General features: G+C 44.4%; 1 protein-coding gene across 2 annotated transcripts in view; it reads right to left on the bottom strand.

Moving 5' to 3' along the window:
- Positions 1 to 16,483, bottom strand: part of LOC147441179 (uncharacterized) — an 83,912-nt gene that overhangs the window by 25,842 nt on the left and 41,587 nt on the right. For both annotated transcript variants that reach the window (XM_086482866.1, XM_086482867.1), the window contains exons 2-6: positions 14,211 to 14,383; positions 13,651 to 13,809; positions 13,048 to 13,197; positions 12,460 to 12,603; positions 12,197 to 12,353 (exon numbers count right to left, since the gene is read on the bottom strand). In XM_086482866.1, coding sequence (XP_086338992.1) covers positions 12,197 to 12,353; positions 12,460 to 12,603; positions 13,048 to 13,197; positions 13,651 to 13,809; positions 14,211 to 14,383 — 783 coding nt within the window. The remainder of the gene's footprint in view (positions 1 to 12,196; positions 12,354 to 12,459; positions 12,604 to 13,047; positions 13,198 to 13,650; positions 13,810 to 14,210; positions 14,384 to 16,483) is intronic.

The raw sequence follows: 16,483 nt of genomic DNA on the forward strand, positions 1-16,483 counted from the left end.
ATGGTTGTGGCCGTAAAAGGTATGAAACTTGATGTTTTGGCCACCAATCGTCAGAACTATCCAAGGATTTGTCATCTTGATTCGAGCAATCATGAGAACTATCCGAGGATCTGTCATTTGAACTCGAGCTGGAACTAGAACTAGAGTCATCCTCAAAGTGAACAGGGCGACGATGTTTTTGTTTAGATCCATACTCTGCAAACACTGTGAAAGTGGGTTGTCAACCCAAATATCCCACTGAAGACTTGGGCTTCCGTCCTTTTTGTCAATGTTTTCGACGTCGTTACAGGCTTGGACACTCCAAGCAAGAAATCAAAGGCAACACATGAACAAAATCTGCAAATAATTGAACTTGGCTAGAGAGAGGGAGAAATGAAATGAAATGAAATGTTATATTAAACGTCTTCAAAAGGCCAAAATGACCTATGAGACCAAACTGATACAGTCCTTGTGGATCTAATCCAATGTCTGCGTACAAAAATATAATGAAGTAAGTGAGACTAAAACTAAAAGACTCAAATCGTCAGCCTGAAAATCATCATCATCATCATCCATGCCCGAGGATGCCCGGCATCGGGCGTTGTCGGAGAAAGTATTGCATCGGTCGTTGAAGAGCTTCGTCAATGTCCGCCTCTGTAAATAATCGTATTAGGCATCTCCCATGTCGTGCTAGAATAGTCCTGATTCTCTCGTGGAGCCTCCCTCGATGTCGTGGTCGCCCCCATAAACGTGGGCGTCTAGCTCTCCTGAGCTCAATGGCTTTGTCCACTAATATACCTCTGGTAGAAGTGGGCTCTGAAGTCTGCTGCGAAGCACGCTCATCCGGCTGCTGAGTCCCTGCTCTAAAGAAGTCAATGATCTCCCTCTCTGAATGTCTCCCACTACCTAGTCTCCTCAAGAGACTCTCCCTGTGTCTGTGTAGCTCTAGCAAAAACAATCCGAGTCATCTCTGATCCTGATATCTCATGACTCTAGCCAATGGTCCAAAGCCCTCTCTGAATAAACGGTGAAAGCAGCCTCATATCTCGTAGTATACCGGACAATGACAAATGTGATGTAACTCTATCTCTTGCTCTATATGACATAACTGTCATATCTTGGCTTCTGCTAGTACTCTCCTAAATCTGTAAGTCTCAATCTCTAGGTGATGCGATGATGTGCACATCTGACCAATAGCACATCGTATCCCATAAAATAAATGAGTGTCGATATAGGCCGGTCTGATCACATATCCATCCTCTGTTAGTTGGAGGAGATGCTCTCTATAGAAAGCCATCCTCATGCCCAACTATTGTACCGAAGAGAAAAAGGAGAGTCAACTCAGCACGGCGGAGTTCCGAGCCAAGATGCACTGGCCTCAAAGACTGGCACCCCTTTCAGTATTTATTTATTATTGCTTTGCAAAGGTAAACTCCCGAGGACGCAACTCCCTCAGAGGCTTTCCTTCCATATGCTCTCTAAGGAGTGGCCCTCTAGGCACTCTTAAACTTACAAGGGATCCCCAAAAGCATCAGTTCTAAAAGCAGGCAGTCCCACAGACAATGTCGTTGACTCTTCATAGATGGGCACAGGCTACACATGCTGCCGAAAAGTCGTTGTGTACCAACCAACTCCCAACTGCTATAGTCCTGTGCGCTACTAGCCCCTAGAACATAGTAACTCTCCTCGGTTGTCTGTTGTCCCACAACTGCTCCCAAAAACTAGTCAAGAACTCAGTTGTGAGACCCTTCTCCTACCATTAAAGTGTTGCAGCTCTGCGAGCCTCTCTATGTGCTGTCAGAATGTGTCGTCTTAAACGCCTTGTGTACTGGAAGAAAGGAACCCATGGGTGATCGGTTGAAGTGAAGGGATCCCGCCAGAACCACTCTCCTGGGTCCCTCTGTACTCGTACCAGAGACAGCTCTCCCAAGCCCAAAGCCGCTAGTGTCTTGACTCAAGATCTGCTGGGTTAGGATCAATGACACAAGTCCTCCCACATATGCCCACAACTCTAATCCTCTGCAAACAGCATTCTGCAACTTGTGGTGCCCCATCCAGAACTCTTGATGCACCTAGATCACTGAGCAATCATCTCATCCTTCAAGAACTCTTAATGCTCTCACAAAAGTATCCAGTCATCTCATCCAGATAAAAATCTTGATACACTAGAATCACATTCAGATCTCATTCACTTAGCCATCACTTCCATATCTCGTTGATCTCTAACAGATATCTAGATGCACTAAGTTCAAGTCATTCATCAGACAAAATGCTGCAAACATTTCATCTTTCTCTACATGTCTCTAACAATACACACATGAAAGAGCACATGTCATCAGTTCAATCAAGTAAATTTTCAATTTAATGTAAATATTTTCATAAAGTCATTCTGCAAAATATTGTCAGCATGTCAGTATCCCTAAAATCTCAAAGAGAAATTAGTGACTTTATTCAATCTCGGTAATTTGTGACGAAGGCGTAGAGTGGCTCCCCTTTTGTGCAGTCCGCATTGCATCAGATTCAACCTGTTGATGCGTAGGTAACTTTTGGCATAGACACTACTAATAATCCAAAAACTTCAAGACACAACTCAAAACTGAAGAGAATTTGCGATGTTCTCCTCCCCCATCCACTTTGCATCGAGAGCCAAAAAGTGACCTTGACCAAATTATCCGGTAGACTTAGCTTACCTTTTTTTTCTTTCCTTGTGCCCTGTGACCTCTTGGAGCCCCGCTGGCCTCCCCTCTCCACCGGCACCTCAACCTGAATCGTCGAATTTCTTTGATGAACCATTAGCTCATTCCCTTGCTTCTTCGGAATTTCTGATAAACTAACATCCGGTTTCCTTGGTTCTTTCTATTCCTTGGAAGACTCTTGCTCCGTTAAGGCGGACACTGGGTTGTTCTTAGGATAGCTCAATGAGATGGCATGCATACCAAAACCTTGCTTGGCATGTCACAGGAGTCTCTGAATGGAGTCAGACTTATTTGCAAACAATACCGTCAATTCTCTTTTGGTAAACCACAGCAAACCGCTCAATCTGGTCCTTCAAAGTGATCCTCCCAAAGAAGGACACTTGCAAATAGATATCCCAAAAGCTCTGGCAATAGTCATCCAAAGTGTCTTCCTTATTCATTCCAGATGATGCCAAGCCGTGATGACATCTTCTTCATATTCTTTTGTTATCCAGGCAGAAGTGAAAACTTTGTTGAATTTAACCCACTTCTTAGGTGATTCTTTGTGCAACAACAAAGTAGACCACCATGTCTGTGCATTTTCTTTTAAGTAAGATGTCGCCCTTCGACCTTGGAGCGTTCCGAGAAACGACCTTTCGAGAAGGCGATATCAAAGTGCTGTATGAATTCAAGGGCTTGATGGGTGTCCTGGTAGCCTGAAAATGTGTCAAACTTGACTGATTGACCTGTAACAGACTTGGACACCCCAAGTCTAACTTCTGTCACGACACGGGAGAGATTAACTTAACACACTTCACAATTTAATTGATTTGACACAGCCTGGCGTAATTCCATGCCAAGAGAGATTGGCCCCAAAGCCTTTCGGTATTTCTTTTTGTATTAATCTTTGAGCAAAGTACAACTCCCGTAGGGGACGTTTGCTCTCAGACTCTGCGTCCAAATGCTCTAAGAAGTGAGGACCCTAAGAGTCCTTTTATTCTTAGAAGGGATGCCAAAAGCAGTTAAAATCAAAAGCAAAGTATTCCCAAAAGCAACTTGGTCCAAAAACTACAAAAAGCAATCAGCGCAGTCGTAACTGTCAGCACAAAAAGCGGAATTCCGTACTGTTTTGCCACGTCAGTAGTCAAAGCGAATTCCGTACAGTCTGCCACATCAGCAGTCAACGCGTACCACAGGGGTCCGTACTGTTCTACCACGTCATCATCTACCCGTGTGTGTGTGTCCGAATAGAACTGCCACATCATCAATTTGTGACATACCCCTCCTCTTGAAAGAATTGTAATCGCCATTCATTACGCCTGCGAAACAGACAGAGGCCATAAACCATTTCAGCAAATACTGACTCTAAGTACCGACGCACTAGAGACGACACGTCTAGTACTCGTACAAAGACGACAGTCACATCATTGCACATAACATCACAAGACATCACATGACAAATCAATCACAGAAAATTCATTCCATATCTCAAACCATGACTGCCAGCAACGTATTTAGTAACCGCATCTAGATCCATCCCAGACCTCATTGATGTCGGATTGACTAATCCTTATTGCAATCAATATAGGGATTTTTAAGACCGAAATGTTGCAGTCATTTCGTCTTTCAGTTCCTACACTCAAGCAAGTCACATGAGAGAGTACAAATCATTCATGTTCAATTTCGAAAATTCCATTGCAATACTTTTCCAGGGGCGGATGGTAATGGGTAAAGGCTGTAGTAATCCTTGTGCCTTATGCCTATCGAACTTGACCTTTTGGCATACTAAACAACTACGAACAAAGTCGTCCACATCCTTCTTGAGTCTCGGCAAAAAAAAAAAACCCTTGCAAGGTGGTATCGATGCCGCTGTGACCTGTAAACGGTGGACAGTGGCACTCTGTCAAGACCTTTTTCCTCAAATGCTGTGTGACACACAACAACATTTTCTTCATTAAGTAGCCATCCCGTATGGAATACCTTGGAACTATCTCCATCAAGATACATTTGAAACACTAAAAGAAGAGAGATTGAAAATTATATTTTGAATATTTTAGAATTAGAAAAACCCTCTTTGGTTATATGTGATGTAAACAAATGAGATGTGTTTTATATGAGATGGGAAGAGTTGTGATGTATGAATATTGAAAGTTGAGAATGCCCCATTCTGTATCCGAGTAAAAACATTGGTAAAGTCCGGATCTGTGGCGTACTGGTCAACCATATTCTTGAAGCTTCTGCGTCGAATCGCAAAAATAGCCAAGACGAGGGGCCATAAGCAATCACATGGCCTTCTTGCATCAAGACCGCTCCCAGACTACAACCACAAGCGTCACAAAAAACTTCGAATGGCTTTTGCAAGTCTGGCAAAGCCAACACTGGTCCGGTAGTCAATTTTTCCTGAAGTGTCGGAAAAGCAATCACCTCTGTTGGTCCCCACAAGAAAGGGACTCCTTTCTGAGTCAATAAGTGCAAAGGCGAAGCTATATCTGCAAACTTCCGAATGAACCGCCGGTAGTAAGAGCACAAGCCCAAAAACTTAAATGCTTCGAAATTCATGAACATTCTTCAAGTCAGGCCCATCGCGGATAGTCTCAATTTTGGCGGGGTCCAGCTGTACTCCCGCTGCTGAGATGATGTGTCCCAAGAAATGTATCTCCGGCAAGAAAAACTCGCTCTTTTTGGCATTAATAACTAATCTATGATCGCACAATGCCTGAAAGACCTGTAGCAGATGGTGTCGGTGCTCTGCTTCATTCTTGGAGAAAACTATAATGTTATCAAAGAAAGTGCCGACAAAAGATCGATGCTCTCGGAAAATCCTATCCATCATTTGGTTGAAAGTTGCTGGAACATTTGTAAGTCAAAAGGGCATCACCAAAAAGCCATCTAAACCAAAGCTTGTCCGAAAGGCTGCCTTGTAGACATCTCTCGGAGCGATTCTGATATGATGATATCCGCTTTTCAAATCAATCCTGCTGAAACAAGAGGATCCCTGAAGTTTATCAAGAACATCATCGATCCTTGGAATCGGGAATATGTCCTTGATGGTGATTTTATTGAGAGATCTATAGTCAATGCAAATTCTCCAAGATCCCTCTTTCTTTAGTACTAGTAAAACCGGAGAACAGTAAGGTGAAGTACTAGGCTAGATGAGACCCTTTTCAAGAAGGTCTTTCACTTGGTTCATGATTTCTTCATTCTGGGCTCGGCTAACACGGTAAGGTGGCTGACTCGGTGGTGTAGTTCCAGGGATCACATCAATAGTGTGGTCCTCAGGACGAGATGGAGATTGTTGTTAGTCAACATGTGTGTGTAGAAATTCTTGTCGTTCTTTGTCCAATTCAGACATGTTCTTTCATTGTTCATCATTCAATTCTTTCAAATAGATCGAGTAAACAAAAAGACTGGATTTCATTAATTTTGAAATGGCCGAAGCTGACAATAGGGACGGACTCGCCCTTCAATTTTACATCAAGTGCAATTTTCCTGCCCTTCTCATTGGTCAAAGTCGCTTTTTAGGCCCGATAATCAACCACGAGTTGTTCTTATGGTACCAAGGGATTCCTAGGAGGACGTCACACCCTTCCAAAGGCATGATGTAAAAGTCCTCATGACCTAAATATCCTTGGCAATGCAAACAAAGTTTGCCAATGACAAGTGTAATGGCTACATCCCGTCCGAGTGCTATTATGCCCATAGTTACCCGGAACGCGGAACGGGAACGGCGACGGGATTCCCACGGAACGGGGAACGGCTAGGGGTCCGGAACGGGAGGTATAAAAAACACCCAAATATTGCATTTTTTAGCTCCTTGTGTTTAAATACAAGGAGTATTAGAGTGCTTTGACTCTAATACTCACAAAAAACTTGTTTTGAAGACCATTCAACCTTGCTATGACTAGATGATGAGAGAGAGAGAGAGAGAGAGAGAGAGAGAGAGATTTGAGAGAGTGGGAGGGAGAGGAAGAGAGCTTGAAGGCTTGGAGCCTTGAGCCTTGAGAGAGTGAGCCTTGAGAGGGAGACATCTTGAGAGTGTGAGAGGGAGAGAGCTTGAGCCTTGAGGATTAGCTTGTGGAGAGAAAGGGGGAGGAGGCTGCATTTTATGAGTCCTTGAGGCCTTGCACACTCCAAAAAGAAGCCCAAACATTTACTTTAATTTTTTCAATTTTTGCCAGATTTGTTTGTAACTGTTGGCCGTTCCAGGGGCGTTCCGGAACGTTCCGGAACGGCCGTTCCGGTTTGCACTGGCCACCCGGAACGTCTGACGTTCCGGGACGTTTCGGAACGTTTGGGAAAGGAACTGCCCCCTGGAATGCCGGAACGGGGGCTAGGGGGTGTTCCCCGATAACTCTGATTATGCCTCCGCCAATGGCTCCATCCTGTCGGGCGTAATCTTGAGTCGAGCCGCCAATTCACGTAAAATCAAGTTGGCCTTGGCTCCTCCATCAAAGAAAATGAGGGCTTCCTGATCTTTTACTTTGCCCCATGCACGACAAAGTTCCGTACTTTCATCCATCTGACTTGGGTCGCTTCCAATGCAATCCAGTACCAGTCCTGCTTTCATCTTGCCTTTTCTGCCACGTTCTTCCGCTGCTCTAGAATTCTCAAGCCTTTCTCAGTTTGTCCTCGTTGTGCCTTTTTGGGGCACTTTGCGGAGATGTGCCCTTGTTCCCCGCAACCAAAACACTTCCCCTCTTTGAGATAGTCGGCTCTTTGTTCCGCAGTCAAACGGGATCGTGCATCCTTCTTTTTCTGGGAGTTCTACTTCTTTCTATTGTCGTCTGTTGAGGTCTGTCCGGTCCTTTGAGTCAAAACTTCATCAGTGGGAATGTATCGAGAATCCCCGCTTAGCATATCCCATCAGTTGTTGTATGGACTCGAACTTTTGCGCCAAGGCAATAATCTCGGATCTCTGTAGAAAGTCCGCAGCAAAACCGCTCAATCTGTTATTTGAAAGTGACCTTCTTAAACAAAGAGGTCGGTAGAAAAGAATCCAAAACCTTTCATCACAATATGCGTCCAAAGTGTCACCCTTGGTCATCCGAAGATAGTTCCAAGCGGTTCTCACATCTCGTTCATACTCCTAGGTCAACCAAGAAGAAATAAAGAGCCGTTTGAACTTCAACCACTTGGTTGGGGCTTCTTTCCTCAGAAGTAGAGTGGACCACCATGTTCGTGCATTTCCCTTCAAAAATGATGCTGCCCTCTTGATCTTGGAGTGCTCTAAATAGACGAAATCATATTGGTTGGCTCTATAAAAGTGTTCTTTTTTGCATAAAACATGTGATTGTCGGAGTTGGAACTGTCGGAGGATGAATCCTCCGTAGAACTATCAGAAACTGGTCGGAATCTGATCTTCTTTGCCCTTTTCTTGTTCTTTCCAAAATTTTGTTTCTTGCTTCACTTCTTGCCCTTTCTGTCCTCCTCGCTCGAGTCGGAAGAGGAAGAGCCAGAAGAACTGTCAGAAGAAGAGGAAGAAGAACTGGGTATTTCTACGAGACGCACACACTTCTTCTGTTTTCGTGTAGTTGCAAAAGAAGATTGACGGCCCAAGTAACCGGGGTAGTCAATCCCCTTGTTGCGCTTCTTCAATTGCTTCTTTGATGGCTTCTTCGTGTCTAGAAGCTGATTGATTCTGGTCCGAACAACATCATGGAGTTCTTCTTCAGTGAACATCCTCGGACTGGGAGGTTTCTTGATTGCCGGTTTGATTGGTGTCTCAATGGCTTTTTGCCAATGAGTATGCAATTTATCCATCGGGTGCCGGGTCAAAAATTTTGCATACTGGGGATCCTTGGCAAACTGAAGCATTTGCTTTGCGCACTCGTCAACCTGTTGTTGACGTGCGAGGGCCGAGGTAGCCCATACTCATTCTGCGTTGATCAGCTTGAATTTCCCGTACTGCCTCCCGCTTCAGAGGTGGCAGACGGAATCGTCTGATTCTTTTTGGAATCCATAGGTGCCGCGAGAAGAAGGATCGGATTTCCCGGTAGAAGAGAAATCGGCCGTGCTCTGATACCACTGTAACAGACTTGGACACCCTAAGTCTAAATTCTGTCGCGACACGAGAGAGATTCACTTAACACATTTCACAATTTAATTGATTTGACACGGCCCGACGTAGTTCCGTGCCAAGAGAGATTGGCCCCAAAGAATGGCGCCCTTTCGGTATTTCTTTTTGTATTAATCTTTGAGCAAAGTACAACTCCCGTAGGGGACATCCGCTTTTAGACTCTGTGTTTAGATGCTCTGAGAAGTGAGGCCCCTAAGGGTCCTTTTATTCTTACAAGGGATGCTAGAAGCAGAACCCAAAAGCAATTAAGATCAAAAGCAAAGTATTCCCAAAAGCAGCTTGGTCCAGAAACTGCAAAAAGCAGTCAACACAGTTTACGACAATTCTGTACAGCTATCAACGCAAAAAGCGGAATTCCATACTGGTCTGCCACATCAACAATCAGCACGTCCGTACAGTCTACCATGTCAGCAGTCAGCGCGTCCGTACAGTTCTGCCACGTCAGCAGTCAACGCGAATCACGAGGGTCCGTACTGTTCTACCACGTCATCATTTATCTGTGTGTGTCCAGGTAAAACTGCCACCTCAACAATTTGTGACATGACCTCACAGCTTGGACTGTTTGGTCTTCTTGTTCCTTTTCTCATTGCTTGAACTATCAGAAGAGGACAAGATCTCCTCCTTTGAACTGCTAAATGGCTCCTTGTGCCTTCTAGACTTTTGTAAAAGTCTATTTTTCTTGCTTTTTCTTAGCTTCTTCTGTCACAGGCTGGACACTCCAAGCGAGAAATCAACCACACAAACAAAAACTGCAAATAATTGAATTGAACTTGAGTAGCGAGAGAGAAGAGTTGACACGACACCACAGAGTTCCACGCCAAGACGCACCAGCCCCAAAGGCTCGCGCTCCTTTCGGTATTTCTTTATTATTGCTCTTCGCAAAGTATAGCTCCTGAGGATCCAACTCTCTCCAAAACTCTGCGTCCAGATGCTCTATAGAAGAGTGGCCTTGGCACTTATAAACGTACAAGGGATGCCCAAAAGCAAAGCCCCAAAAGCATCAAATCCAAGAGCCCTTATACCCAAAAGCATCTACTCCAAAGGCAAAACTGGCAAAATATGCCAGCGCATTTTTTGGAAATCCGTACAGCCCTGCCACGTCAACATTTAGCTGCCACGTCAACACTATCAACACGTTTTATGAAAATCAGTCCCCAATGTCAAGCTCTTGATAGTTTTGGGTTAGGCCCCTCGATCGGTGCTCATAGGTTCTTTAAGTTGGTAGGGGTTAGGATTTTTAATCCCTAACCCCCCTTAGGACCCTCGGCCAATCTTCTGGGTTCAATTCCTCTTGTCCACTAGGCCATGGCAAGCCACATCATCACTGTGTGACATTTCCCCCTCTTGAAAGAATTGTTATCGCCCTTGATTATGCCTACAAAGCAGCCAAAGGACAGTGACTTTCTTTAGTAGACACTGAATGTATGTACCCATGCACTAAACTCCACCAAAACCAACACATCAGTCATTGATCAATCACATTTCTCTCAAGGGTCTCGGATACAAATCTTGATCATTGTAACCATTTAGCAATCACATCCGTTGATCTTTTCACAGATGTCTTGATCTACTAAATCTTGTTACTATCAGATTCGTATCCTTGCTTTCACATTTCAATCAAGCAAACCATACACATAACCATTCTTACAAGACAGTACATGCACATAGCATGCAGTTCACAAAATCACACACTTGGTTCACACTGAACACCGTGTTTCAATCATTCAATCTAGCCATCTCATCCCGTCCAAACTCTTGATGCATTTAGATCACTATGCAACCATCTCATCCTTCCGGAACTCTTGATGCACTCACAACAGTATGCAATCATCTCATCCAAATAGAAATCTTGATGCACTAGAATCTCATTCAGTTCTCATTCACTTAGTCATCACATCCAGATCTAGCTGATCTCTAACAGATGTCTAGGTGCACTAAGTTCAAACCATTCATCAAACAAAATGTTGCAAATATTTTATCTCTCTACATGTCTCTAACAATACACACATGAAAGAGCATATGTCTTCAGTTCAATCAAGGAAATTTCCAATACAATGCACATATTTTCATGAAGTCATTCCGCAAAATACTGTCAGCCTATCAGTATCCCTCAAATCTCAAAAAGAAATTAGTGACATTATTCAATCTAGACAATCTGTGACAAAGTAGTGGAGTGGCTGCTCTCTTGTGCATACCAAATTCAACCTGTTTGATAACTTTTGGCATATACATTGCTAATTGCTTCAAGGTATAGCTCACACTGAAGAGAATTTGTGATGTTCTCCTCCTCTATCCACTTTGCATCGAGGGCCAAAAAGTACCCTTGACCAAATTATCCTGTGAACCTAGCTTACCCTTATGTTCTTTTCTTGTGCCCTGTGACCTGTTGGTAGCCCAGCTCGCCTCCCTTGTCCACTCGCACCTCAATCTGAATCATTGGAATTTTTTTATGAACCATCAGATGATTCCTTTGCTTCGTCGGAACCCTCGGATGCACTATTATCTGATTCCCTTACTTCTCCGGAATCCTCTGATGAATTTTCATCCCGTTTCCTTGATTCTTTCTCTTCATTGGAAGACTCTTTCCCTGTTGAGGTAGTAGATGAGGGCTCCATATTCATAAGTAGTTAATACTACGCGTGCAATGAGCCTTCCAAGCATCAATTGGCGTTGTGTATAGACATGGTGGTCTACTCTGTTGTTACACAGAGAAGCACCTGAGAAGTGGGTAAAATTCAAGAGAATTTTCACTTCTGCGTGGATAACGGAAGAATAAGAAGAAGATGTCATCATGGCTTCGCATCATTTGAGAATGATTAAGAAAGACACTTTGGATGACTACTGCCAAAGATTTTGGGATACCTATTTGCCAGTGTCCTTGTTTGGAGGGTCACTTTGTAGGACTAGATTGAGCGGTTTTGTTGTGGTTTGCCAAAAGAGATTCGGCGATATTGTCTGCAACAGAAGTCGGACTCCATTCAGAGACTTATGGGACATGTCAAGCAAGGTTTTGGTATGCTTGCCGGCTCATTGGCGTATCTTACGGACAAGCGAGTGTCCATTGACAATCTAGTGCAATTTTGTTGGACCTACTCCATACTTTGTGGCTGTTGGACTGCATCTCCTGACTTTGCCAGGGCAGCTTGGCAGCACAACATTCAATTTCTAAGGTCATGTGGACAAACATCTATAATCAATATTAGTACAAGGCACTGCTCACCTCCAGGATGGTTCATAATGAACTCTTATCAGCTGCCTTGAAGAGGGGATGCATCGTGTGTTGTATAAATCTCAGATTTGTACTATCTTGTAGTCCAGGCCATTCAAGCAACCAATGGAAATGGGATTCACTAATAAAAGAATCCACTTTTGTGGCCCAAACAAGAGAAAAGCCTTGCATGCACAAGAAGATATCACTAAATGTGTTTCCCTGCATTTGCACATAAAAATTTAAGATAGAACATACCCAAACTCATTCTGTTGTTTGAAGGGGCACCATCAGTCCCTATCGAAACACACACACCTGCAGTCAGCATTTCCTGAATAGGAGCAAAGCCAAGCATCCTCAAATTTGATGCTGGACAATGCGACACCTTTACAGAAGCTTTGGCCATGAGATCAACCTGTGGCATACAATGTTGCAGAAAACAAGATAAGTATAGACTGCATGTACCTACCACAAACAAAGAGCAAAAGCCACCCAGGTAACAGCAGCGGGAAGAGGGGTACCTCATTAGGGTTTACCCATACAGAATGCGCTGCAAGTAGGTTGCTATCTAAGAGCCCAATTTTGCTTAGATATGTTACCGTTCCATGCTCAATATTTCTAGTCTCTGATACATGCTTATTCTCAAAAGCGATTTCCGCCACATGCTGCAGGACAAGGCATGCATTGTTCAGTCAGGAAAGTCTAAAAGAGTCCTACCATATGTTAAAAAATAATCTCTATTTTCATTTAAATGACAACACACTGCACATACTATCTGTCTAATCCTGTTTTAGCACATACGTGCAATGAGCTTTGAGAACTTGCAGGTTTTGCATCTATGACTGACAGTAAAATAATTTTTTTCTTATATGGTACACGGGTTTCATCTTGATTTCTTCTCAAAATAATTAAAATTGCCTTCAATCAGATTTAGAAATGAAGTGTGCAAAGTTGGGTGTGTACATTTTGTCCTGTAGAGAAGGATAGGCTTGGGCAAAGGTAATGGCTTTAATGTAAAGCGCAGTTCTTTTGCATAAACGAGACAAAGAAGTAGCACTTTAGACACAATTACGACAATGGTTACCATTTAGAAACAAGCTGCAGCCTACCATATGAATTCCTGTGCCACACTTGTCCGCTAGTTCCTTTGTCTTTAACAATAAATCATCTGTTGCATTGAGTATCTGTCTCAAGCCAAACCACACATGTATGCGGCCTCCAGCTGAACCATGAAATTTACTGAATAACTCCTCTTGAACCTGCAGCAGGCAATAGCTCGAATACTTACAAAGGAGAGTTCTAGATGGATAAAATGCTTGTAAGTGGGCAACTCTATCAAGATGCTCATTACTCTTTGCCTGAGCATGCACAAGCAATCGTTGTTCTTTTGTAAAAACCCACCCATCGGGCTACATCAATCACAGACAGACTCTCCCAAGATAGAACCAGAATACACAATGTCTACGTGCAAAAATGGGAGGAGGAGTGGGCCAAAGTGGCCTATACTGCTAGCGGAGGCCATGCTCCATGGAAAAGAAGGCCCCTGGCCACTAGAGGCTAACAAAGGCCTGGTGCCATCTCCCAGGCCACAGCCCGATGCAAGCACATCAACTTCGTGAAACACCCATTAGCGCATACAAGGGATGTTGAGAGTATTAACATTTTTCTCCTGTGATTATTTGTGACTGATACATGCAAAATGTAGAACACACCTTTAAACAAGAATCTGTTGTCTCAGAGTCCCAGGATACAGGCAAACCTTCGCCAGTGTCCATGGTAGAACGAGCAAGGCAAGCACGTATCCCTAAGCGTTCAACGGCAGAAACCATTCCTTCTACATGTTGACCACCAGCTTCTGCAAAGCAAGTTACCTGACAAAGGTATGAACAATCAACTATGAAGGTTGACAAGAACACACCATGCATTTAAGCCCATTGCACGTACGCAAGGGTTTGCACATACACCCAAACTGTACAAGCATGCAAGTAAGATGCATTAAAAGTCAGTATTATTTCTTTTTCCCAAGGCTACGCTCACCAAACAAATCAACATGTAACATTTTTTTCTACAGATGGCCCCAAGGACAAAAAGGTGAGTTGAGGTTGTTCAAGCTTACATGCAACATAAACCTTAATCTAAAGCTGTAAGGCAGGGACCATACAGTACGCGGAATCCAAAGATAATTTAACACCACCAATGTGAGTTTCATTTAAAAACAAAAGATATAAGCCTTTATTGACAACAAAATTACAATCAAAGAATAGGATATTACCCCCGAATGTATAAGTTCGATTCCACATAGAAGAGTTGATAAATACGAGTCCTCCACACTCATGTGGGACTCAAAAGGCCATATACGTTCATGTAGCCATGTTAACAAGTCAACATCATCTGCAATCCCTCTTGCCAGCTGTTGTGAAGTATGCACATGTGTATTGATTAGCCCTGATAGACAAAGATTTCTCTCTCTCTCTCTCTCTCTCTCTCTCTCTCTCTCTCTCTCTCTCTCTCTCTCTCTCTCTCTCTCTCTCAACTCAAGCTCCCTCATCTGCTCGTCTGCTTGCTGCCCTGCCTACCTGCGCGCTCGTCTGCCCGTACGCTGGTCTGCTCTCTGCCAAGCCTGACGATAAGGCGACGTCTTACTTGGTGGACACCCTCAACGTCATCGCCAACCGGCTACACAAGCTGGAGAAAGAGGTCTAAGGGTTGACCAAGGAGAAGGAAGCATGGAAGAAGGAGAAGGAGAAGTGGGAGGAGAAGAGAGAGAAGGAGAAAGAGGAATGGAATCAAGAAAAGGAAGAGCTAAAGGAGCAAATCAAACTCCTTCGTGCTTCTATCGCATCCCTCACCCCCGAAGGAGAGATTAAAGCAGAAGCCAAGGAAGCCCTCAAGGAGGAGATCACCAAAGCTCTCACGGCGAGCATAGAAGACAAATTGCAGGTCACAAAGGAAGGATGGGTCGTAGTCAAGAAGAATATCAAAAAAGAGGCTAGAGCAGAAGCATAAATAGATGAGGTGCTCATCATACACACAACCATTGAGGAAGAGACGATGTGACAAGCCCGCCGCCTCAATGTACGAGTGACGGGCATCAAAGAAGAGGAGGGGTCCACACCCGAGAGCAATGGGAAAGCAAGCTCGGTACAAGGAAGATGAGGAGCTACCCTTCTCCAAAGCTTGGAGAGCCGGCAAAGACCTACAGAAAAGAGCCTTTATAGTGCAAATAGTGTGTCGTGCTCTCTACAATGGGTGCTCCTCTGTGCAATGTGCGTGACAATCTCACTCAAAACAGATTGAAACAGGAAACAATAGACAACAAGACAACAACTGAGCTCACAGTGACACCACAACAGCAAACCACAACCAATGACTCGACTATCTCAAAGAACTATTACAGACTCTGGCGTGGCAGCACACTCAGCTCCAGCCCAAGACTCTCAGGTACAATGGGGTGTCGAGGCTCAAATGTGCAGGGATGGTGAAGACGTGCTGTGTGTACAGACTCTATGCTCTCGACCACGACGCTGGACCAGATGTAAAAAGAAGATCCTCAATGACCAAAACGCTACTACTCATATGTACAACCATAAAGAGCCACCAACGGCTCATAAATGTCAGCCATCTAAGTCTATCCCGAAACTGAGTGGTGGTGACCTGGCCACGATATCCACTAAACCACCGTCCGTATCCTGCCACGTGTCACTGTCCAGCCCAGAGAGTCCGTCCAGTGTGAACCAGACCAGACCACCTATACTGACTGTATGTCCTGTGAAAGTGATACTATAGCCCTGCTACAGGTTGCCCGCCACGAAACCACTCACCGTCTCGGTGAGAGAACCGCTGAAACTGCTAAAAGACTGAACTGCAATAAGAAATGACTACTGTGCTGTCATGGTGAAAAGACTGTCAATCATCACCCAGAGAAAGAGTAGTCGCTATAACTGCACTCGAAGGATCGGTCTCCGGAGGTGGAGCCATCAAATCAATGGTGGAACTTCGTTGTAGGGAAAATGCTGAGCTGGTAGAGGCTGCTGGGCTCTATTGTCCATAACCTGGCCACCTGTGAAAGGAGCCGCCAGCTGCTGCACGACAGAGGGTAACACCTGTCCGGAAGTGAACTGAGGACGACGAGTGACACAGCCATGGCGGTGTGCACCAACACCGTCGCAGCAAGGAACGCTATGCATGTGGGACGATGAAGACTAAAACCCAAGATGGTACTGTGGACTGTAGTATTGAACTGGAGGCTGAGGCTGTGTGTATAGTCCCATAAACTGCTGAGAAGGACCTGCAGTTTGCAATGGTAAACCCTCCGCCTGAGCCTGAGCCGCGTGAGCCTGAGCCTGAGCCTGAGCCTGAGCCTGAGCCTGCCTATCTCCATGTAGAAGCATTTCCCAATACATTTGTACCTGTGCCCGAAGGTCTTCAATGATGTCTGACTTTATCTTCAAAGCTTGTTGTAGCGCGCAAATCGTAGCATCCCGATCCCAGATGGCAATTTCAGCCACCTTCAGAGATCCCGCCATAGTTGCGTATATGGCAGAT

The sequence above is a fragment of the Adiantum capillus-veneris genome, chromosome 15 (assembly GCF_014529385.1).
Source record: "Adiantum capillus-veneris isolate H3 chromosome 15, ASM1452938v2, whole genome shotgun sequence".
NCBI lineage: Eukaryota > Viridiplantae > Streptophyta > Polypodiopsida > Polypodiales > Pteridaceae > Adiantum > Adiantum capillus-veneris.